General features: G+C 38.0%; 1 protein-coding gene across 1 annotated transcript in view; it reads right to left on the reverse strand.

Moving 5' to 3' along the window:
* The window catches only part of svila (supervillin a), a 110996-nt gene that overhangs the window by 39938 nt on the left and 44891 nt on the right, over positions 1-26167 (reverse strand). The window contains exons 14-16 of the mRNA XM_038300767.1: positions 20914-21076; positions 9305-9437; positions 4166-4204 (exon numbers count right to left, since the gene is read on the reverse strand). Of these exons, the coding sequence (XP_038156695.1) occupies positions 4166-4204; positions 9305-9437; positions 20914-21076 (335 nt within the window). The remainder of the gene's footprint in view (positions 1-4165; positions 4205-9304; positions 9438-20913; positions 21077-26167) is intronic.

Genomic DNA, 26167 nt, shown 5'->3' on the forward strand with positions numbered 1-26167 from the left:
AGGCTGCCTTTTTTATTTTAAACATTAAATTAAAGACCTGCTTAATATTATAAGAAATTAAACATTAAATTGTCTCAGAAAAAGTCCCAGAACATTTTTAAAGATGTTATAGCTTTCTTTAGTGAGTTAAGGATAAAAAATAACTAATTTTAATACCATAATTACATTATTTATGTACACCCAGATATATATCTGTTTGCACAAATGAGCTGATATTCCAGCCGTCGTTACCAGACAACCCTTAAAAGCACTTCCTGTCTTCATTGTAAAATCTATTTTTAAAAGTAAAAGCATACGTGGAGCGATGTGCACGTTACAACCGGTTGCTTCTTCACAAGATGTGCTTGATGTTCAGCAGAGAGAGAATAAATGTGTATCTCCATGACGACAGAGCTTTAATCATTTCACAGTGGGTTTTTCCCATTTTGAAAAGACTCCAATCAATGCAGAATAGAGTTTAAGTGCAGCCATCACCAGTATCCTCAGGAATCTCTACAGTCTTCCTACTGAAGCGACAAAAAAATGGCGTCACAACAAAAACTAATCAGTATTGCCAGCTTTTAAAACTCTGTGTACGCTATTATTTACCCTACATATTTAAATTGTTTAATACTCCTGAGTATTTTAGTCATCATGATGAAGTCTTTCCTAACCTGTCTGTCAAATAAATTAATTATTGACAAATTTTAACCTGCACCCGTCTCGCTAATCATTTCCTTGAAAAACAACCATCAATAGAATAATAATAAAATAAAAAAACATTTAGTGTTTTGATTTGGATAGCAAAAACATAAAATTGGGCATGGTGCATTTTTCCTTCAGTATTACACAAAAAAGTAAAGCAGCATGGTTATTTCCCCTTTGCAATTAGCTACACAGCCGATAAAACAAGAGGAAAGCAGCTGAAATTATATTTATTACATTTTATGATGTTCAAAACAAACGTTTAAAAATTGAAGAGACATGAAATCAACCTTTGATATGAAATTTTGTTTTAAAAGCTGAAGATGCATCAAAAGACTTTACAAATTAAAGTCGTGTCAAAATCGGGAAATGAGCATGCTAACATTAGCCTAGCATTTCGGCTAACAGCTTAGCATGAAAACAAGTCTGTGCAAGCGGAAAAGTTAATCAGACTTTAGGTTGACGTGTATAGAAAGATAAAGAGGAAAGCCAGGATGTCGTCAGAACCCTGTAACCCGAGCTAACGAGTTCAAGCAGGAAAAACGGGATAGATTACAGAGTTATAAGCGACATTGGTGAGCAGATAAGGAGGGACGTAGACCGTGTAGACCGTGCAATGGATAGTGTTTTTTATTAGGTCAAAAGCAGAATATTTACAGGAGGACTATTCATAAACGATGTATCAATATTGCCAAAAAATGTATCTTAATCATGTAAATCATAATCAATGATGCCCTGAGATGGACTGACGACAGGATATACCCCGCCTCTCACCCATGGACAGCTGGAGATAGGAACCAGCCCCCCTCATGACCCCAGCAGGGATAAGCGTGTCAGAAAATGGATGGATGGAAAGAAATTATTTTAACCTAGATTTGCGTGTCTCCTGATTGCCCCTGGATCTTTAAGCGCCCTTCCTGCTGCCTCACTGTATGATCAACTACAAGGAGCTCCCATCTGCTGCTGGCTGGTTTCAACTAAGCATAACACACCTGGATTCTACAGAGTTAATTGGAATTTACCTTATGATAGGAGAGAGAAAATGGACAGAGACTGGAGCAAAACAGAGGGCAGGGCAGCTGGATGAGTCCTGTTCTGGAGCGACAAGAGGTTGATGAATTATGAATGATTCATGAGTCCTCCACATTGTTTAAAAGGCTAACCCTCTCCAGGCAGATGTTGCAGATTTGCAACAGTTAAATGCTACTTAGCTAATTACTCAACATCCATATTTTTAAAGCTTTTGTTACTCAGAAGTACAACAGAAGGACTTAGTTGTGCATTTGCAACAAACAGTTTCTCTCCAGCTCACCAGATGGCACTGCTGACTCACTTTCAACATGGCTGAGTCCTTGGTGTCACTGGAAAAGATTCTCTAAGCACCAATTTCATGTAAGTATCAATACCAATTTCCATTATTTTGAAATTAATACTACATCAGATGTATCATGAATGTGTATAGATATGACACATGCCAGTTAGTAGATTTTATCTCCTCTGAGTTTTTCACCAGAGGCATCTTGATTTCAATGTTGTGGATTTGCAACGTGTGCCCAAACAGGTACCAATGGATGCTACATGCTTTATCTACTAGTTTGCCTATGTTTTGAGCAACAGTTTAACAGAAACGTACTTCTCAAGAGGTTTTGAGATGTCGTTGGAATTTTTTTCGAATTTTGTTTTGTTAATTTTGTTTGTGACATTCAAATAAAGTTAACGTTCATATCAGATTCAGTCTTCAGTGTTAATTTACCACTCCGGGCCACTGTTGCAAATCTGCAACATCCCAGAATTCATTGCATGTGAAGGTCTCTTTCAAAATAAAAGTCTGAATTGTATATTACTACCCCATATGATCATTTAGTCCAAATATCAGAATTTTCCAGCAACTACAACTTAATTTGAGCCTGAGAGGGTTAATAATTTTTTTTAAGAAACAAATTCTTTTATATCACTCATGTATACCTGATCTCTTCCAGATATGCAATTCCACAAAAACTTCTGGCAGCTAATTTTTTTAGCTTTGGATTAGTAAATAAAAGTGTAACCCCTTCATAACGGTTGTATGCTGAAAACTCTGCAATGGTCTATGCCTGTATGTACAGCACCATCATTTCTTATTTCAATTAGCCAAAATGATTGATAAAGCTATGCACTTTAAACGTCATGAGGATTGTTTGTGTTCTTAGCATGCAACCACTAAAAAAACACACCCATAAATGTCGAGCATAAAGGCATGAAAAATATGGGAATAAAATAAGTGAAAATGTCTTAAAGCTACAGTGTGGAATTTTCAGCGACATCTAAAGTCCAGACTGCAGCAATTTGAACATCTCCCCCCCACCGCTTCTCCCCCCCAACAGTACGGCGAGCATTAAGGGACAAAATGTCTTCCACGACGTCCGCATCACCTACCTTCTCAAGTGATGAGGTTTGTTTACATAGATAATTTTAATACTGCCATTTATTGTTCAGTACCGTCTCAGTTCATCTCTCTCAACTTGCCGTAGTTATTTTCGAGCGTAATGGGCGATCTCGCAATCACGGGTTTGTTGGCTCTGCGCTGCCGTAGCGCAAAGATGTCTGCCTCCATGGCTGCGAGACCCGCTCCTATGTAATTATAAATAACGAATTCTACGGCAACGCAAATATTAAGGTTAAGAGGCTGAGCTCGTAGATGATGATAAATAACATAGTTATGTATAATATATTACATTTCTGACTGTATATCCCTGTAATTATTACACACTGTAGCTTTAAAATAAGTGTGTTTCTCCTGAATTTCAGCATGTAAATAAGATCATCTGTCAATGTAATGACTAATTTTACAGATAAAATAAGATGATTAGATATTATCCTACTGAAATAAGCCAATGGAGAGGTTTTAAAATTTAAATAATAAATCATCTTTTAGTAGAGAACAAACAGTTCATAAAAAAAAGCAGTTTTGAATGATCCTATTTGTCCGTTACAAAAATCTACAACAAAAATAAAATATCTGGGCAGAAACTGCACATATGCTGAATGCTGATGGGGATTTTTTAAATGCATCATATTAAACTAAGCGGGAGGAACCGTGGAGGCTGCAGGCTTTGCTTTGGGCAGGCGGTCTGGAGTGCAGCGGTGACTACGTCAAGCTGATCTTGTAGCCCCATTAAGCAGAAACCGACCTTAAGCCAGTCTTTTGTTTTGTTTTTCATTTTCATTGAAGATAAAAAGATTAGTTTGGGGCAAAATGTACAACATAGAAGTCATTGAAAAGAAATCTGGATGAAAACAGACACACAGACCAGATAGTGTAACCCACTATCAGAAAATGAATAAAATGGCACCACCACCACATGGAGACGCGCACAAACCAAACCATCACATCGGCGGTGAAGGATCTAAACTTTTGATCACTTTTCTGATCAGAATCAAGGTGATAGACCAAACAACACCAGAGTGCTTGCATGACAGAGGGCTTTCAGTCGGGCCTTACCCGAAACAGGTCCTCAGTCATCATCAGTGCTTCATCATCCTACAGACAAACAGCCAAAGAAAAGGGACATTTAATGAAAGCTCTCCTGCTGCTGCACGCATTTTATTCATTGGTCAAAATCCCAGCAAGTCCTGCATCATTCTGCTTTTTTTCCACCTCATCCCCACTTTTCTTCTTCGATCTAACTCAGGAAACCTAAAAATGTCATCCACAGGTTTGGCTGAACAAGGAGGATAAAACAAGTCAAACAAGTCGGACTGTACTTCTCTTTATCCTGCATATAACCTCCATCAATTACTAAACCATCTGCGTAAATTAAATTTTATCCGTTTCCCCCAGCGTCTGAAGAACAACAGCCTGACATTAAATCATCTGAACGTCAGCCCTCTGCCTGCAGAGCTGCCGGTGCGACTGGCTAAACACCGATAAGCAGCTGGAAACATGAAGAGTAGCAGCTGGAGAGAAGACGTCCAAACAGAGGAACATGAACGGCAGCCGTCCTAACGCCTGCCTTTAAAAACAGCTGCTGATGGAGAAATGGAAAAACATGCAGGGATAGATAACTGGTTTATTCTTATAATGTAAAAAAACATGCAAACAGAAACTTGACAGTGAAATATAAGATGCAAAATACAGTGAAGAGTCTCATTTTTTATGAGGATAATAATTTGTTCTATGACGTTTCTAAGAACGGTGCCAGGCTTGTTCTGTGCCCGTTCCAAACCAGCCTGAGTTCATATCAACATCAGGGATTTTACAAAAACACTTTGGCAACTGAGAATTACGTACATTTTCTGCGATCTTCTGACAGTCTGAGGAAATGTGATTATGAGACTTTAAATAAATGCGGTCTACCAGCAGAGGGGAAATCATAGTCGAATCGTTTGTTGGATCAAGGGTCAGATTCTGACATATTACTGCAGAACGTCAACAAAAAACAACACATTTGTTTTTTTAATGAGTGTATTTAAACTTGATTTTACTTGGTAGGTAAAGTGACCTAAAAAATCTAAAAGATGTTTATATATGTAGATGCAGGGGCGTTGCTAGGCACAAAGCTTTACTGGGGCACTGGCCCCCTAGTGCATATGCCCCTCCTTCCATACATAAATACAGACAAGCACACTGCCCAACCCTGATACATTCCTACCAAAATTACCAGTTGAGATATTAATGAGTATAAGAGCATATTTGTTTTAACAAACATGAACATTTTCAACATTGCAGCTATAAAAAATAAGACATCAACAACTTTAAAAATAAAAAGTTTCCTTATACACATTCTGAAGTAATCATTAATTCCTAGGTTTCCGAGTTTTAGTTCAGGGGAAAGTTTAACTCAACCCGAACTAAGTTTTCCTTTTATTTTTTTAGCATTAAAGTGTACCTCCTATTTTTCATTTTTGCAAAGTGGTCAATCACTTGTGACTCAGCTTAGAAAGTTCTTCCTTTTCAACTGATAAAATAGCAAGATGATGGAGCCTATCTTGTCCCATTGTGCTCCTCAGCCAAGTGTGGATCCTTCTCAACACACTGAATGACCTTTCACAACTACAGCTGTAGACTGGGATGGTGAGGGAGATCTGGATGACCTGCTTTAGTGTTGGGAATATGATGTTATCAAGCAAGTTGAAAACACACTGCATATCCTTGATAACAAGGCTTTCTTTTTTAACCAGGAAAAGCTCAAACCATTTTGAATTAAATTAACGTTTTTTTACTCCAAATTTGCCCCAGGGGATAGTGGGACAACTTCACTTGTTTAGGACCATCATGCTTTCCCCCTAAGTCCCTAATGTCCCCTTCTTGTTTGTGGAAGCTGGTTGTTGCATCCTCATCACCTTCATGGTCCCGTCTCTCCTGTCCTTCACCTGTCTCTCCTGTCTCTTGCCAGTCAGTCTCGCCTCCTCCTCCCTTTCCTACTCCAGCACCTGCATTCTCATTCTCTACAGCAAACATAAAAAAAAACGCAAATTTATAATTATGTAAATATCTATCATATTACTTATAACGTTCCTAATGTAACTGGTTACATTAAATCACTAATTCATTACGGGACCTTACCTCCCTCTCTCTCATCTTGTTTTACTGCTTCCCTGTCTCTGCTTCGTGTGAGGAATTTCCTGCTATCCATCTACAAACCAATGCAGTAATTTTCAGTTAGTAGCCTATAAATCATGTGGTTTCACTGGGAAAATAATAAAATTGACAGGTAAGAAACATTACCAGAACTAAAAATGCGTCGTGGCTGCACAGTGTCCCATCCAACTCAGTTGAGAGCGGCGTGTTAGTTTACCTGCAGTTCATGCAGTGACATGCGCTGACGTGGGGGCGCTAATACATCCTCAATTTGGAGTTACCAACACACTTGCTGCGCATTTGAGTAGAAATATACGTCTCCTTCCGTTGGAAATATCTAAATTGATGCATTAAAAAAATGTAATACTGTTGCAAATATTCATGAGATTTATACTGGGGCACAGCTCATTTATACTGGGGCACGTGCCCCAGTAAATGGGGTCTGGCGACGCCGATGTGTAGATGTCAGAATTTGGTTGAGGTCTGAGGACCCAAATGCAGAGGCAGAGAGGCTGAGGGGATTTCTTAGTTTAATTGGTGAAAACGGTAAACAAAGGCAGGAATCCAAAAATCCAACTTAAAATGTAAAACAAACCAGAACCATGGAGACATCAGGGGAAAACAAACAGCAACAGCGACGAGGAACCAGCGATGACAAGGAACCAGCAAAAAGTGACAGCAGAGGAGAATATTTATGGCTGACTGAACAAAGGCAGGGCTAACGAGCAGATAAGGAGCAGGTGTGAGTGGAGACAACGAGGAAGCCAAGGGAAAAGGAACACACACACAAGAGGGCAACAGAGGACAACAAAGAAAAACCTGAGAACTAAAATATATCCAGAAAAAACAATATGTGAAATAAACCAATAAAAGAAAACAGGGAGCAAAGTAAAGCATAACAAAACCAAGAACATGACAGTAGATCTTTACAATATCATTTATGCACCTTTATGTAATCGCTTCTTTTTCTTCGTTTTGCGTTTTAATCTTTTTCTATATTTAAAATGTCAGGAATTTAATTCTCTAATTTATACAGAAGAGGATTAGGGCCTCTGGAAATAAAAAGTTAAGTAATTTTTTTATTTTATTTCAGTTTAGTCTGGGTAAAAAGTCAGAATTCTGACTTATTTCTCAGAATTCTAACTTTGATCTCAGAATTCTAACTCTAATCTCAGAAATCTGACTTTGATCTCAGATTCTGACTTTAATCTCAGAATTATGACTTTTTTCTCAGAATTCTAACTTTAATCTCAGAATTCTAACTTTAATCTCAGATTCTGACTTTAATCTCAGAATTATGACTTTTTTCTCAGAATTCTAACTTTAATCTCAGAATCCTGACTTTTTTCCCCATACTAAACTGAAATAAAATTCAAAAATCAGTTAACTGTCTTTTTTTTGTTGTTTTTTCCAGTGCCCTTAATCCTCTTCCATAAATTTATTATGTTTAGGAGCAACCTATTAGTTTATAATTCGTAGGGTTCTGACTTTAGAGTGGCATTTAGGTTGATTTAATTATTCTTTAAGCAAAAGGCCTGTTTAACAGTCTGTGTGCCTTTATACAAATTATGATCTGATTAGCAAATTAGTTCACAATAATAGTAAATTAATCACGACTGATCTGGTTATTGGTTTCAGCCCTACACAAAAGATCCTAATCCAAGACCACTTCAGGAAAATGCTCACCGTCTATCTGACTTTCACAGGAAATAAAGTGCTCTGAATACGCCATTTATTTTCCTTCATCTAGAACTCATTAGACATGAACATTACGGCAATTTCTTAAGGACTGAATATGTGAAACAGCTGTTTATCGCTTCGTAAACAAGGCTGTAGCTGTTTTTTGTGTTTTGTTCCATCATTGTTAAAAGCAAAAAAAAAAGTTTGTAAATGGAAAAAAAAAACAAAATAAAAAACGAAACTTTGACGTTTTTTCAGATATTTTTTAGAAACTTAAAACGTTCTTCAAATTTTCTTTTCAATTTAGTTTTACACATTTTATAGTTTTGAATTTCATCTTTTAAAATGTCTCTTTCAGATTGAGTTTTAAAAAATATGTGATTTTCAGATTGTTTTTTTCCATATCACATTCTCTTCACTTTAAGTCCAAAACAAACACCTTCCTCCTGACCAGTGAGTAAATAAAATGCTGCTAACATCCATGCAGACCAACAGAAATGTGTCTCGACTCAGAACAGAAGTTAGAAGATAAAATATTTTTATCTAATTGAAAATTAAAACATGTTTTTACATTCTTAAATCTGACAGTCTGGGCTAATATTTAAATATGGAGATTTAAAAAAAAAATTTAAAGAACCTGCTCTCTCGATTTTCTTAACTGAAACTACAAAACAAAAAAGCCATCTTGCCAATTTTATTATTTCTAGCCTCAGAAGTTACTGTAAAAGTGTTTAAACATGATGCATGAGCACTTCGTTTTTATTTTTCATTTACTTAACTCCTAACAGAAATCATAATTTCTTATCTAAAACATGAACTATTGATGTGTGCTGCCCTAATTTCTCCAGTTTGTCCAAATTTCAGTTTTGGCACCCACAGGCTTCCGTACTTTTCCAGTGAGAGGGGTCAGGCCATGAAATGCTGACAAGCTGATAAAGAGACACTATAGCATCCGTTTTCCTGCAGCGGGATCTGTGCAGATTAGATGCTCATTCAGTCCAGGAACAACAAAACATCCACCGGGCTCATAAAACAGAGAAAATGTAAAAACAAACAGATCAGATGACCGCCTAACTGTTTGGAGGTATATAAAGTTATCATTGCATGACAATCCTGAATTGTGTTCCACAAACGACTATTAAAAGGCTGGGATATTTCTTTGATCGTAACGTTCTGAACCCTGGAGAACCTCTTCAAAGCTTTGTTCGGACCAGTCTATACCGGCTGATGATGTTGGAGTCACTTTAGACAGTAGCACTACTAAATGTCACTGCTGCAATAACTGTACGCACATACAGATTGAACAGCATTCAGACAAATGGTGCGTATGATGTGTGCGGTCAGCCGCGTGCGGCGCTAACTCAGCAGTGAGGTGATTACCTTCTTCCTGAAGCTCTGCTCCATCTCCCACATCTGGGCCTGCTGCTCATCCGCTGCAACCTTCGCCACATCCTGCTTCTTACTGATCCTCTCCCTCCAGTCCTTCTCACCACTTTTCTTTAACAAGGCAACTCTGATGGGAGAGAAATAAAAAGCCCATTGGAAAAACTATCTAGAAATAAGTAAAAATGACGCCTATTTTCTCTTAATTCGAGTACATAAATAAGTTAATTTGCCAGTGGAAAGAGATTTCTTTGTTTTTTTTTCTCCTCAACTCAACTAAAAATGCACTTATTTTAGGAAAAAAATTACTTATTAAGATTTAAAAGTGTGTAGTATTAGTTCAGCTTATATAGATTCCCTTTTAAGACAGAACCTTTCATATTTAGCTCACTACTGGTAGGATTTAAGCAATAATATTGCTTGAAACAATAATGGAACAAAATTCACTTCATAGAAAATTACTTCTTCAGAAAAAAGTGGGTTAAACATGAAGCTAAATGATTCCGTCAGTAGAATTTCCACCTTGCTTCCCTGAAGCATCTAATCCAAGCTGTCAGCAGGCCAGTGCCAACATAAACAGGGACACTCCTACACGGCTTTAGGTCTCATTACAGCAGGATAAATGACAGATTGCATAACCATGTCATCTACAAGCTGCTAAAGCTGCACACTGGGAGAAGCCAAATGAACACAACAGGACAACATTAATCCGACACGTATCTGTAATTAAAGACTAAACTAACAAATCCAAGTGCTTTGCTTGGACTGCTTACCTGTAACTAAAAATGTTTATCAAACTGCTGCTGAACCTCTAAAACTTTTCTATCCAACTCTTCATTTTAATGTTTCCAGTCATTTTTTCCCAAGGAGTCTTGAGAATAATTAAATTAGGTTTTTAAAACTTCTTATCAAGACTAAAATAATTCTGCTCTTCAAAACTAAAAAAAAACTCTTAAATGAAAAACAGACTATTTTACATTAACTTTTTAACCTGAACCAATCTAAGAAACACAATTTCAACTGAATAAAAGTGGTTAAAAATATAAATAAAATGTCTTATTTTGATTTTTAGATAACAGATTTAGACGAAATATCAAACATAAAGAATTAAAATGGTAAAACCAGGTTGCTAATATTTAAAACTCAAGTCTGCTGCATATTTGAAGAATTATTAGTTGTATATCTTTCAACCAGGGGCTCCTTAAAGGGTCCAGGCTGTAAAACAGCCACCCCAAAAAAGTTTTTAGCTTCAGAAAAGTAACCACTTTCTTTTATACATTGGGACTCTCTGCTCTAGATGAAGGAAGGTAAAATAAAGTCTAAAAAGACCAAAACCAACTTTTTTTTACTTGTTCTGAATTTAAAAACACAAAAATAAATGAGCAGACATACCAGAAGCTACGGAAGAGGATTAGGGCCACTGAGAAAAAAGAAAATCTCAGAATTCTGACTTTTTTCTCAGAATTGTGGATCTTAATGTACAGGTGCTGGTCATAAAATTAAAATATCATGAAAAAGTAGATTTATTTCAGTAATTCCATTTAAAAAGTGAAACTTGTATATTATATTCATACATTACATACAAACTCATATATTTCAGATGTTTATTTTGTTTAATTTTGATGATTACAAATGACAACAAATGAAAATCTCAAATTCATCATATCAGAAAATTAGAATATTGTGAAAAGGTTCAAAATTGATGGCCCCTGGTGCCACACTCTAATCAGCTAATTAACTCAAACCACCTGCAAAAGCCTTTAAATGGTCTTTCAGTCTAGTTCTATAGGCTACACAATCATGGGGAAGACTGCTGACTTGACAGTTGTCCAAAAGACGACCATCGACACCTTGCACAAGGAGGGCAAGACACAAAAGGTCATCGCTAAAGAGGCTGGCTGTTCACAGAGCTCAGTGTCCAAGCACATTAATAGAGAGGCGAAGGGAAGGAAAAGATGTGGTCGAAAAAAGTGTACAAGCAAGAGAGATAACCGCACCCTGGAGAGGATTGTGAAACAAAACCCCTTCAAAAATGTGGGGGAGATTCACAAAGAGTGGACTGCAGCTGGAGTGAGTGCTTCAAGAACCACCACACACAGACGTATGAAAGACATGGGTTTCTGCTGTCGCATTCCTTGTGTCAAGCCACTCTTGAACCACAGACAGCGTCAGAAGCGTCTTGCCTGGGCTAAAGAGAAACAGGACTGGACTGCTGGAGAGTGGTCCAAAGTCATGTTCTCTGATGAAAGTAAATTTTGCATTTCCTTTGGAAATCAAGGTCCCAGAGTCTGGAGGAAAAGAAGAGAGGCACTTCATCCACGTTGCTTGAAGTCCAGTGTAAAGTTTCCACAGTCAGTGATGGTTTGGGGTGCCATGTCATCTGCTGGTGTTGGTCCATTGTGTTTTCTGAGGTCCAGGGTCAACGCAGCCACATACCAGGAAGTTTTAGAGCACTTCATGCTTCCTGCAGCTGACCAACTTTTTGGAGATGCAGATTTCATTTCCCAACAGGACTTGGCACCTGCACACAGTGCCAAAGCTACCAGTACCTGGTTGAAGGACCATGGTATCCCTGTTCTTAATTGGCCAGCAAACTCTCCTGACCTTAACCCCATAGAAAATCTATGGGGTATTGTGAAGAAGAAGATGCAATACACCAGACCCAACAATTCAGAAGAGCTAAAAGCCACTATTAGAGCAACCTGGGCTATCATAACACCTGAGCAGTGCCACAGACTGATCGACTCCATGCCACGCCGCATTGCTGCAGTAATACAGGCCAAAGGAGGCCCAACTAAATACTGAGTGCTGTACATGCTCATACTTTTCATGTTCATACTTTTCAGTTGGCCAACATTTCTATAAATCCTTTGTTTTTATTGGTCTTCAGTAATATTCTAATTTTCTGATATGATGAATTTGAGATTTTCATTTGTTGTCATTTGTAATCATCAAAATTAAACAAAATAAACATCTGAAATATATTAGTTTGTATGTAATGTATGAATATAATATACAAGTTTCACTTTTTAAATGGAATTACTGAAATCAATCTACTTTTTCATGATATTCTAATTTTATGACCAGCACCTGTAGATGGGCACCATGAAGGTAGAGATGTGGAGCACTAAGCTTCACTGACAAAGATGTGAGTTGTTTGAGGTGGCCAGTGACACACTGGTGGAAAATGACGGAATTAGGCAACTTTTTACATGCCCGAGGGGTCCCCTCATTAATGGAGGAGCAGAAGGTCATTAAAACAAGAGAGCTAGTCTCTAAAACAGACATGGCTATGGCTTGATGCTAACATGTTTGTTAGCTGTCAGAATTCTGAGAAAAAAGTCAAAATTATGAGATTAAAGTCAGAATTCTGAGAAAAAAGGCGGAATTTTGAGGGAAAAAAAGTCAGAATTTTGAGGGAAAAAACGTCAGAATTTTGAGGGAAAAAAAGTCAGAATTTTGAGGGAAAAAAAGTCAGAATTTTGAGGGGAAAAAAGTCAGAATTTTGAGGGGAAAAAAGTCAGAATTTTGAGGGGAAAAAAGTCAGAATTTTGAGGGGAAAAAAGTCAGAATTTTGAGGGGAAAAAAGTCAGAATTTTGAGGGGAAAAAAGTCAGAATTTTGAGGGGAAAAAAGTCAGAATTTTGAGGGGAAAAAAGTCAGAATTTTGAGGGGAAAAAAGTCAGAATTTTGAGGGGGAAAAAGTCAGAATTTTGAGGAAAAAAAGTCAGAATTCTGAGGAAAAAAGGCGGAATTTTGAGGGGAAAAAAGTCAGAATTTTGAGGGGAAAAAGTCAGAATTTTGAGGGGGAAAAAGTCAGAATTTTGAGGGGGAAAAAGTCAGAATTTTGAGGGGGAAAAAGTCAGAATTTTGAGGGGAAAAAAGTCAGAATTTTGAGGGGAAAAAAGTCAGAATTTTGAGGGGAAAAAAGTCAGAATTTTGAGGGGAAAAAAAGTCAGAATTTTGAGGGGAAAAAAGTCCGAATTTTGAGGGGAAAAAAAGTCAGAATTTTGAGGGGAAAAAAAGTCAGAATTTTGAGGGGAAAAAAGTCAGAATTTTGAGGGGAAAAAAGTCAGAATTTTGAGGGTGAAAAAGAAAGTGTCAGAATGTTTTGAGGGGAAAAAAGTCAGAATTTTGAGGGGAAAAAAGTCAGAATTTTGAGGGGAAAAAAGTCAGAATTTTGAGGGGAAAAAAAGTCAGAATTTTGAGGGGAAAAAAGTCCGAATTTTGAGGGGAAAAAAAGTCTGAATTCTGAGAAAAAAGGCGGAATTTTGAGGGAAAAAAGTCAGAATTTTGAGGGGAAAAAAGTCAGAATTTTGAGGGGAAAAAAGTCAGAATTTTGAGGGGAAAAAAGTCAGAATTTTAAGGGGGAAAAAGTCAGAATTTTGAGGAAAAAAAGTCAGAATTCTGAGGAAAAAAGGCGGAATTTTGAGGGGAAAAAGTCAGAATTTTGAGGGGGAAAAAGTCAGAATTTTGAGGGGGAAAAAGTCAGAATTTTGAGGGGGAAAAAGTCAGAATTTTGAGGGGAAAAAAGTCAGAATTTTGAGGGGAAAAAAGTCAGAATTTTGAGGGGAAAAAAGTCAGAATTTTGAGGGGAAAAAAAGTCAGAATTTTGAGGGGAAAAAAGTCCGAATTTTGAGGGGAAAAAAAGTCCGAATTTTGAGGGGAAAAAAAGTCCGAATTTTGAGGGGAAAAAAAGTCAGAATTTAGAGAAAAGAAGTCCGAATTCTGAGAAAAAAAGTCTGAATTCTGAGAAAAAAAGGCGGAATTTTGAGGGAAAAAAGTCAGAATTTTGAGGGGAAAAAAGTCAGAATTTTGAGGGGAAAAAAGTCAGAATTTTGAGGGGAAAAAAGTCAGAATTTTGAGGGGAAAAAAGTCAGAATTTTGAGGGGAAAAAAGTCAGAATTTTGAGGGGAAAAAAGTCAGAATTTTGAGGGGAAAAAAGTCAGAATTTTGAGGGGAAAAAAGTCAGAATTTTGAGGGGGAAAAAGTCAGAATTTTGAGGAAAAAAAGTCAGAATTCTGAGGAAAAAAGGCGGAATTTTGAGGGGAAAAAAGTCAGAATTTTGAGGGGAAAAAGTCAGAATTTTGAGGGGGAAAAAGTCAGAATTTTGAGGGGGAAAAAGTCAGAATTTTGAGGGGGAAAAAGTCAGAATTTTGAGGGGAAAAAAGTCAGAATTTTGAGGGGAAAAAAGTCAGAATTTTGAGGGGAAAAAAGTCAGAATTTTGAGGGGAAAAAAAGTCCGAATTTTGAGGGGAAAAAAGTCCGAATTTTGAGGGGAAAAAAAGTCCGAATTTTGAGGGGAAAAAAAGTCCGAATTTTGAGGGGAAAAAAAGTCAGAATTTTGAGGGGAAAAAAAGTCTGAATTTAGAGAAAAAAAGTCAGAATTTAGAGAAAAGAAGTCCGAATTCTGAGAAAAAAAGTCTGAATTCTGAGAAAAAAGGCGGAATTTTGAGGGAAAAAAGTCAGAATTTTGAGGGGAAAAAAGTCAGAATTTTGAGGGGAAAAAAGTCAGAATTTTGAGGGGAAAAAAGTCAGAATTTTGAGGGGAAAAAAGTCAGAATTTTGAGGGAAAAAAAGTCAGAATTTTGAGGGAAAAAAAGTCAGAATTTTGAGGGGGAAAAAGTCAGAATTTTGAGGGGGAAAAAGTCCGAATTTTGAGGAAAAAAAGTCAGAATTCTGAGGAAAAAAGGCGGAATTTTGAGGGGAAAAAAGTCAGAATTTTGAGGGGAAAAAGTCAGAATTTTGAGGGGGAAAAAGTCAGAATTTTGAGGGGGAAAAAGTCAGAATTTTGAGGGGGAAAAAGTCAGAATTTTGAGGGGAAAAAAGTCAGAATTTTGAGGGGAAAAAAGTCAGAATTTTGAGGGGAAAAAAGTCAGAATTTTGAGGGGAAAAAAGTCAGAATTTTGAGGGGAAAAAAGTCAGAATTTTGAGGGGAAAAAAGTCAGAATTTTGAGGGGAAAAAAGTCAGAATTTTGAGGGGAAAAAAGTCAGAATTTTGAGGGGAAAAAAGTCAGAATTTTGAGGGGAAAAAAGTCAGAATTTTGAGGGGAAAAAAGTCAGAATTTTGAGGGGGAAAAAGTCAGAATTTTGAGGAAAAAAAGTCAGAATTCTGAGGAAAAAAGGCGGAATTTTGAGGGGAAAAAAGTCAGAATTTTGAGGGGAAAAAGTCAGAATTTTGAGGGGAAAAAAGTCAGAATTTTGAGGGGAAAAAAGTCAGAATTTTGAGGGGAAAAAAGTCAGAATTTTGAGGGGAAAAAAGTCAGAATTTTGAGGGGAAAAAAGTCAGAATTTTGAGGGGAAAAAAGTCAGAATTTTGAGGGGAAAAAAGTCAGAATTTTGAGGGGGAAAAAAGTCAGAATTTTGAGGGAAAAAAAGTCAGAATTCTGAGGAAAAAAGGCGGAATTTTGAGGGGAAAAAAGTCAGAATTTTGAGGGGAAAAAAGTCAGAATTTTGAGGGGAAAAAAGTCAGAATTTTGAGGGGAAAAAAGTCAGAATTTTGAGGGGAAAAAAGTCAGAATTTTGAGGGGGAAAAAGTCAGAATTTTGAGGAAAAAAAGTCAGAATTCTGAGGAAAAAAGGCGGAATTTTGAGGGGAAAAAGTCAGAATTTTGAGGGGGAAAAAGTCAGAATTTTGAGGGGAAAAAAGTCAGAATTTTGAGGGGAAAAAAGTCAGAATTTTGAGGGGAAAAAAGTCAGAATTTTGAGGGGAAAAAAAGTCAGAATTTTGAGGGGAAAAAAGTCCGAATTTTGAGGGGAAAAAAAGTCCGAATTTTGAGGGGAAAAAAAGTCCGAATTTTGAGGGGAAAAAAGTCAGAATTTTGAGGGGAAAAAAGTCAGAATTTTGAGGGGAAAAAAGTCAGAATTTTGAGGGGAAAAAAGTCAGAATTTTGAGGGGAAAAAAGTCAGAATTTTGAGGGGAAAAAAAGTCAGAATTTTGAGGGGAAAAAAGTCCGAATTTTGAGGGGAAAAAAAGTCTGAATTCTGAGAAAAAAGGCGGAATTTTGAGGGAAAAAAGTCAGAATTTTGAGGGGAAAAAAGTCAGAATTTTGAGGGGAAAAAAGTCAGAATTTTGAGGGGAAAAAAGTCAGAATTTTAAGGGGGAAAAAGTCAGAATTTTGAGGAAAAAAAGTCAGAATTCTGAGGAAAAAAGGCGGAATTTTGAGGGAAAAAAGTCAGAATTTTGAGGGGAAAAAAGTCAGAATTTTGAGGGGAAAAAAAGTCAGAATTTTGAGGGGAAAAAAGTCCGAATTTTGAGGGGAAAAAAAGTCTGAATTCTGAGAAAAAAGGCGGAATTTTGAGGGAAAAAAGTCAGAATTTTGAGGGGAAAAAAGTCAGAATTTTGAGGGGAAAAAAGTCAGAATTTTGAGGGGGAAAAAGTCAGAATTTTGAGGGGGGAAAAGTCAGAATTTTGAGGGGAAAAAAGTCCGAATTTTGAGGGGAAAAAAAAGTCAGAATTTTGAGGGGAAAAAAAGTCCGAATTTTGAGGGGAAAAAAAGTCCGAATTTTGAGGGGAAAAAAAGTCAGAATTTTGAGGGGAAAAAAGTCAGAATTTTGAGGGGAAAAAAGTCAGAATTTTGAGGGGAAAAAAAGTCAGAATTTTGAGGGGAAAAAAGTCCGAATTTTGAGGGGAAAAAAAGTCCGAATTTTGAGGGGAAAAAAAGTCCGAATTTTGAGGGGAAAAAAAGTCAGAATTTTGAGGGGAAAAAAAGTCTGAATTTAGAGAAAAAAAGTCAGAATTTAGAGAAAAGAAGTCCGAATTCTGAGAAAAAAAGTCTGAATTCTGAGAAAAAAAGTCTGAATTCTGAGAAAAAAGGCGGAATTTTGAGGGAAAAAAGTCAGAATTTTGAGGGGAAAAAAGTCAGAATTTTGAGGGGAAAAAAGTCAGAATTTTGAGGGGAAAAAAGTCAGAATTTTGAGGAGAAAAAAGTCAGAATTTTGAGGGAAAAAAAGTCAGAATTTTGAGGGAAAAAAAGTCAGAATTTTGAGGGGGAAAAAGTCCGAATTTTGAGGGGGAAAAAGTCCGAATTTTGAGGAAAAAAAGTCAGAATTCTGAGGAAAAAAGGCGGAATTTTGAGGGGAAAAAAGTCAGAATTTTGAGGGGAAAAAGTCAGAATTTTGAGGGGGAAAAAGTCAGAATTTTGAGGGGGAAAAAGTCAGAATTTTGAGGGGGAAAAAGTCAGAATTTTGAGGGGAAAAAAAGTCAGAATTTTGAGGGGAAAAAAGTCAGAATTTTGAGGGGAAAAAAGTCAGAATTTTGAGGGGAAAAAAGTCAGAATTTTGAGGGGAAAAAAGTCAGAATTTTGAGGGGAAAAAAGTCAGAATTTTGAGGGGAAAAAAGTCAGAATTTTGAGGGGAAAAAAGTCAGAATTTTGAGGGGGAAAAAGTCAGAATTTTGAGGAAAAAAAGTCAGAATTCTGAGGAAAAAAGGCGGAATTTTGAGGGGAAAAAAGTCAGAATTTTGAGGGGAAAAAGTCAGAATTTTGAGGGGGAAAAAGTCAGAATTTTGAGGGGGAAAAAGTCAGAATTTTGAGGGGGAAAAAGTCAGAATTTTGAGGGGAAAAAAGTCAGAATTTTGAGGGGAAAAAAGTCAGAATTTTGAGGGGAAAAAAGTCAGAATTTTGAGGGGAAAAAAAGTCAGAATTTTGAGGGGAAAAAAGTCCGAATTTTGAGGGGAAAAAAAGTCCGAATTTTGAGGGGAAAAAAAGTCCGAATTTTGAGGGGAAAAAAGTCAGAATTTTGAGGGGAAAAAAGTCAGAATTTTGAGGGGAAAAAAGTCAGAATTTTGAGGGGAAAAAAGTCAGAATTTTGAGGGGAAAAAAGTCAGAATTTTGAGGGGAAAAAAAGTCAGAATTTTGAGGGGAAAAAAGTCCGAATTTTGAGGGGAAAAAAAGTCTGAATTCTGAGAAAAAAGGCGGAATTTTGAGGGAAAAAAGTCAGAATTTTGAGGGGAAAAAAGTCAGAATTTTGAGGGGAAAAAAGTCAGAATTTTGAGGGGAAAAAAGTCAGAATTTTAAGGGGGAAAAAGTCAGAATTTTGAGGAAAAAAAGTCAGAATTCTGAGGAAAAAAGGCGGAATTTTGAGGGAAAAAAGTCAGAATTTTGAGGGGAAAAAAGTCAGAATTTTGAGGGGAAAAAAAGTCAGAATTTTGAGGGGAAAAAAGTCCGAATTTTGAGGGGAAAAAAAGTCTGAATTCTGAGAAAAAAGGCGGAATTTTGAGGGAAAAAAGTCAGAATTTTGAGGGGAAAAAAGTCAGAATTTTGAGGGGAAAAAAGTCAGAATTTTGAGGGGGAAAAAGTCAGAATTTTGAGGGGGAAAAAGTCAGAATTTTGAGGGGGAAAAAGTCAGAATTTTGAGGGGAAAAAAGTCAGAATTTTGAGGGGAAAAAAGTCAGAATTTTGAGGGGAAAAAAGTCAGAATTTTGAGGGGAAAAAAGTCAGAATTTTGAGGGGAAAAAAGTCAGAATTTAGAGAAAAGAAGTCCTAATTCTGAGAAAAGAAGTCCGAATTCTGAGAAAAGAAGTCCGAATTCTGAGAAAAAAAGTCAGAATTCTGAGAAAAAAAGTCAGAATTCTGAGAAAAAGGTCCGAATTTTGAGGGAAAAAAAGTCAGAATTCTGAGAAAAAAGTTTTCCCATATTAAACTGAAATAAATTTTAAAAATCAGTTGACTTTTTTTTTTTTTTAATGGCCCTAATCCTCTTCCGTAAGAACCTCCAGGAATCCTTGGGTTGACATTTACTGATCCTAGCAGGTGTTTATATTGCACTACATTATGGGCCGGATTTATCAAGATCCAATTTTGCGTGCAGTAATTTGCGCTCGCAAACTGGAATTTTGCGCGAGGGGCTGAACCATGGTTTGCGGGTGATTTAACAAGAGCGATTGCGTAACTGGTGGCAGGTGCAAAACTGTTGGAGACGCTCTATTTAAATACACCCTATTTAAGTACAAACTAGTGCATTAAGAAATTTTTATCTTACAGTGACACCCCCACCCACTCCAAAAAAAGAAAAAGAAAATAAATTATATATATATATATATATATATATATATATATATATATATATATATATATATATATATATATATATATATATATATATATATATATATATATATATATATATATATAAACTTTGGCAACCTTTATTTCCTAAGGTGGTATGTGGCTGAATTTCTACTTCACTGCAGTATTGGCATGTTGCTCCACAGGCGCAGAGGTCGGGGTTCTCTGGTAGGGCGTTGGGGCGACATGGCATTTAGAACGTCGGACAGCACTTGTGAAAAACAAGATTGGGAGATCCCAGATGCAAAAAAGTGCAATGTTGCAAGGAGTTTTGTGATATCCGGGGTATTGCGTGGGTCCTCCTTGTGGCTAGCTCCAAATCCATTCAGAGTTTCCCCAACAGCTCCAAAATGGCAATGCTGGATAAACGATATGTTTTGATGATCGTTTCCTCGTTCATTCCAAAAATATTCACACGGAGTGAAAAAATGCGTTCTCTGCATCTCCTTGCTTCATTTCCATGTCTCCTTCTTGCGACAATAACCGCTGCCATGTGTGCGCAATTACGCATACAGACCATTTGCACCTTCTTTTGAAACGTGTTAAATATAGAGTCAGATACCGTTAGCAAAATTGCTTTCAGGTTTAATAAATCACTTTGCGAGTGCTAAATTAATATATTTACATGTTCTCCTCCCACAAGACGCACTTTTGCGTGTAAACGCCCCATATTGCATATTCATTGCAGAAAAAGTACTAAATGGATAAGAGGCGCTATTTAGCACGTTTTAAAGACCAAATCCTTTTAGCACGCTGTTGATAGATCAGTTTGTACATTTTTTAGCGTGCGCAGTGAAATAGCTCACGTTTTTATACACGCAAACCTTTGATAGATCCGGCCCTATGTACGTCTATGATTGGAGTGAACAAATATAGTAAAATAATCCAGGATCATTAAAACTTTACTTCTTATTCTAAATGAATGCAACAAGATGTTACTTTACGTAGAAATTTTAAATTGTTTAAATACCATAATTATTTGACCCAGAGAACGTAATGCTGACTCGTGCTAAAGAAAAAGCCAACAGAGGCAGTTTTATTTGGATTTTTTTTAATACTGAGAGACGTAAAGCATCCGCCTCACAACCAGCCCTCTGTTACAGAATAAGAACACATCCTGTTCTGTCCCTGACCCCCCTAATCAATGCTACATCAGGACTTAAATAGCACGGACTCTGCCACTGCCTTCAGCTAAATGATTTGGAAAAGGGGGCGGCCTACGAGGTAATGAAGTGGTCAAAGAGAGAGTGAAATGTGTAACAATGGACAGAGGGCTACTTTCAACCAATGGTAGCACGTAATTCTGTTATGTCACCAATCAATTTAGAGCCTGATTGTCTTTGCTTATCCTCTAAACAACAGCCTCAATGTGACATAACTCCACTTATATAAATATTAGCCTTTGAATTCAATTCTGTGCCAAACTTAATGAAGCCTAAAGCAAGAATAATGAGTGACTAATATGTTAATTTATCCAAAGTAGCTAAAATAATCTAGAGAATCAGGCTGGGTAGATAAAACATCAACTGTGACCACTTTACCTCTCTCTGATGGACATGTGGCGTCCAATCGTCACCTCACCCATGTTTTCCTCTGGATCAGGCTGAACCAGGCAGACCGACTCTCCCCCCGCAGGAGGCCGACCGTCATCTAAGGTTGATCCCAACGGGTCTCTGGATGTTACCACAGTGGAATCAGGGAGCTCTGTAACCAGACAAGGCAGAGGAAGGGAGATCAATGACTTATTGATGCATGCATGATAAAACACCACCAAGATCATCAAACATTTGGTCTTATTGTGGAAACAAAGGTGTCAGGTTTAATGATAAATAAAAACATAATTAGTTCTGAGGTCTTATGAGGTCAACAAATGTTTCAAATTAATTGAAATTCTGAACAAATCAGTTTTTTTTTAGTGTTTTTTTTTTTTATTGTCATTACACTATCACAAGTACAAAGCAATGAAATGAACTCTCTGCTTTTAACCCATTCCCTTGGGGAGCAGTGGGCTGCCATTGTGCGGCGCCCGGGGAGCAATGTGGGGTTAAGGGTCTTTGCTCAGAGAGCCAGAGTGACAGTGGGGGCTTGAACTAAGAATGGCCCTTACCACTAGTCCGGCATTCCTTAAAGTACCGTAATTTTCAAACTATAAGCCGCACCTGAATATAAGCTAAACTGCATGATTTGTAAATATACAAGCCGCAACGGACTATAAGCCGCAGGTTTTTTATGTTTACACCCAAACTGTCTTGCGCTCGCAATGTCCGTCTTTCTCGCTGTCGTTCTGTCTCGTACCATTCGCGGTAGAAGTCTGCTTCCGGAAGACCTCCGCATTCCCGTGCGCGCGGCTACCGTACTTGTGTGTTGAAGCAAATGTGACGTCATCATGGTGGATGGTAAAATCCATAGATTCAGGTATTACCCTAGTGGCCGTTAGCTTTAAAAGTCCACAGATAAGCCGCATTGTTGTATAAGCTGCAAGGTCGGAAAATGGGGAAAAAGTCGCGGCTTACAGGTGCTGGTCATAAAATTAGAATATCATGAAAAAGTAGATTGATTTCAGTAATTCCATTTAAAAAGTGAAACTTGTATATTATATTCATACATTACATACAAACTCATATATTTCAGATGTTTATTTTGTTTAATTTTGATGATTACAAATGACAACAAATGAAAATCTCAAATTCATCATATCAGAAAATTAGAATATTACTGAAGACCAATAAAAACAAAGGATTTATAGAAATGTTGGCCAACTGAAAAGTATGAACATGAAAAGTATGAGCATGTACAGCACTCAGTATTTAGTTGGGCCTCCTTTGGCCTGTATTACTGCAGCAATGCGGCGTGGCATGGAGTCGATCAGTCTGTGGCACTGCTCAGGTGTTATGATAGCCCAGGTTGCTCTAATAGTGGCTTTTAGCTCTTCTGAATTGTTGGGTCTGGTGTATTGCATCTTCTTCTTCACAATACCCCATAGATTTTCTATGGGGTTAAGGTCAGGAGAGTTTGCTGGCCAATTAAGAACAGGGATACCATGGTCCTTCAACCAGGTACTGGTAGCTTTGGCACTGTGTGCAGGTGCCAAGTCCTGTTGGAAAATGAAATCTGCATCTCCAAAAAGTTGGTCAGCTGCAGGAAGCATGAAGTGCTCTAAAACTTCCTGGTATGTGGCTGCGTTGACCCTGGACCTCAGAAAACACAATGGACCAACACCAGCAGATGACATGGCACCCCAAACCATCACTGACTGTGGAAACTTTACACTGGACTTCAAGCAACGTGGATGAAGTGCCTCTCTTCTTTTCCTCCAGACTCTGGGACCTTGATTTCCAAAGGAAATGCAAAATTTACTTTCATCAGAGAACATGACTTTAGACCACTCACCAGCAGTCCAGTCCTGTTTCTCTTTAGCCCAGGCAAGACGCTTCTGACGCTGTCTGTGGTTCAAGAGTGGCTTGACACAAGGAATGCGACAGCAGAAACCCATGTCTTTCATACGTCTGTGTGTGGTGGTTCTTGAAGCACTCACTCCAGCTGGGGGTGCACATCACGGACAACCTCACCTGGACTGTAAACACTTCATCTCTAGTGAAGAGGGCACAGAAGCGCTTGTACTTTCTGCGGAGGATGAGGAGAGCCCGCCTGCCCCCGCCCATCCTCACAACCTTCTACAGAAGCACCATAGAGAGCGTTCTGACCAGCTGTCTCTCTCTGTGGTGTGGAGGCTGCAGAGCTTCTGACTGGAAGAATGTGAGGAGGGTGGTGAGGACAGCGGAAGGAATCATTGGGGCTCCTCTTCCCTCCATTAAGGACATTTCATCACAGCGCTGTGTGTCCCGAGCCCGTAATATCATCAAAGACCCCTCACACCCCCACCATGGACTGTTCTCCCTGCTGCCCTCTGGAAAGAGGTTCCGCAGCATCCGCTGCAGATCCACCAGGTTGTGCAACAGCTTCTTCCCCACTGCCATCAGACTGTTGAACCTTTGATCCACAATCCGAACTCTGCACCTATTGCACATTATCGGGCATCAAATGCTGCTGAACTTTTAACTTTTAGCCCTTTAAATTGTTCATCTCATTGTATTTTTCAATAACGCATTTTTTGCACAAATGCCATTTTGCACTGAACCACTGCAACTTGCACACTGTCTCTTATCCTCTGCACTGTTCACACTTTGACCACTGCTGCACTTTTTGTATTTTTCTATAACTCGTGCCATTGTGAAATATCAATGCAACGTTCATAAGCTGTATGTAACGCAATTTCGTTCTGTATGCACCCTGTGCATACAAAATGACAAATAAAGAAGTCTAAGTCTAAGTCTAAGTCTAAGTCTAAGCTGCAGTCCACTCTTTGTGAATCTCCCCCACATTTTTGAAGGGGTTTTGTTTCACAATCCTCTCCAGGGTGCGGTTATCTCTCTTGCTTGTACACTTTTTTCGACCACATCTTTTCCTTCTCTTCGCCTCTCTATTAATGTGCTTGGACACTGAGCTCTGTGAACAGCCAGCCTCTTTAGCGATGACCTTTTGTGTCTTGCCCTCCTTGTGCAAGGTGTCGATGGTCGTCTTTTGGACAACTGTCAAGTCAGCAGTCTTCCCCATGATTGTGTAGCCTATAGAACTAGACTGAAAGACCATTTAAAGGCTTTTGCAGGTGGTTTGAGTTAATTAGCTGATTAGAGTGTGGCACCAGGGGCCATCAATTTTGAACCTTTTCACAATATTCTAATTTTCTGATATGATGAATTTGAGATTTTCATTTGTTGTCATTTGTAATCATCAAAATTAAACAAAATAAACATCTGAAATATATGAGTTTGTATGTAATGTATGAATATAATATACAAGTTTCACTTTTTAAATGGAATTACTGAAATCAATCTACTTTTTCATGATATTCTAATTTTATGACCAGCACCTGTATAGTCCGAAAATTACGGTAGGCATTAGCGTGAAGGGTTTTGCCTAAGGACCCACTCTGGCAGCTCATTCCCCCCAGCTGGGGTACAAACCCAGGCCTCCTGTTTGCACTAAGCCTAGCCAGCCGTCTCACCAGCTATTTCAGTTAGAGTTGCATTATGACCAGTGATGGGAGTAATGGCGTTGAAAGTAATGGCGTTACTAACGCCGCTACCTTTTTTAGTAACGAGTAATCAAAAATGATTACTGTTACTGTAACTATAACGCAGTTACAATTGCAGACACCCCGTTACTGCACGTTACTCAGGTCGCACAATTAACCTTTTTTCATGATAGGATGGAGAGTGAGGAGGACTCCAGCAGCAAAACAGCGCTTTCCAGATGGAAATACCGGTGTTACGTCGAGCTGCGTTTCCCCATCAGATACGGTTTACCCTGCATCTCCAGACAGCGCGGCGGCACGATTCATTGCGCAAACGACAGGAAACGCCCATGCTCGCTAAAGGCGTGTAACAGCCGCCCTGTGCTCGCGCCACAGGGGAACTACGGAGAAAGGGAGAAATATGGATGGATGGATAGAATAGATAGATAGATATAGCTACATGTTGCTTTATCTATAACAACCCAAACACAGGATTTCAGAATTAGACATCCCCAGTTATTAATTTCATACACTCGCAAAAGTAACTCAATAGTTACTTTTACTACTAAGTAGTTACTTTTATTGTGGAGTAACTCAATTACTAACTCAGTAACTTTTTGGGAGAAGTAACTAGTAACTATAACTAATTACATTTTCAAAGTAACGTGCCCAACACTGATTATGACCTTAAAATATCTTAAAAATCTGTTTTGGGTCATAGATGTTTTAGTTTTTCATAATGTTTGCCACTGATATCCAACATCGTTGGCTGTAGGCGACGGACTGGCTTTGGTCCTGGGTATCAATTGGGGCTTCCATTTCCTACAATTCATGTCGGGTCAATCCTTTCAATCCAGAAAAAGTGGGAGACATTAGAAGGCAAAAAACAGCTGTTGTTTCATATTTGCTCGGTTGGTAAAGATTTCACCAAATCTGGAAAAATTTCTCGAGAACTGAAACAGTTTTTTTTTTTTTTTTTCTGAGAGCTAAGGATGTCTGAAAAAGTACACCATAGCAGAAACTAGAGACCTTTGGATAGCGGTCGCTATCATACAGATGAATGAATAGTTAAAGGAGCTGATGGGTTTTATTTTCTTTCTTTCCTACCAAATGGCTCCAATCTGGCGGTCTAAAGAAGCAAAGACGCTCATTACGTTTCATGTTTCTGCCAAAGCTGTAATCAAATATCCCACATTGTAGAAACCCGGAGTTTTTCCCCTTTAAGTACAACTTCCAGGCCTGACAGGCTGTTTATCTGACTTCCTGCATGAAGACCCTGAGAGACACCAAGAGTCTGGCTGACAGCGACAGCTGCTAAGGCTAAAAACCACCGTCTAAATGTTACATTTTCTCAAAACATTATGAGAATTTTGACTGGAAAATGACTGCTTAGCAGCATTTGATTTGTCTCACTTTGGCCTGTTAACAAAAAAAAAGGCTTTATACATCTACTTAAGGCTCTCTGTATTGTTTGAGATTTTGTTTTTCTTAAGAGTTTGATAAAATGAAAGTCAAACTTTCATCATAACAGCAGTTTCACAACTACTGAGTAGCCTGGTTATGGACCCCAGACGGAAACGTGGTTTCTAACACATACAGTGTTTTAGAGATTATGTAAACACCACAAACAAAGCTTATAATCTTTCCTCTCCACAATGTGAACAGAAGCTCCAACTGGAGGAAAACTTTATTTTGCTAAATCTCCACGTCGTGGTGCAAAG

This window comes from Cyprinodon tularosa, unplaced genomic scaffold (assembly GCF_016077235.1).
Source record: "Cyprinodon tularosa strain WSP-4 unplaced genomic scaffold, ASM1607723v1 ctg456, whole genome shotgun sequence".
Taxonomy (NCBI): Eukaryota; Metazoa; Chordata; class Actinopteri; order Cyprinodontiformes; family Cyprinodontidae; genus Cyprinodon; species Cyprinodon tularosa.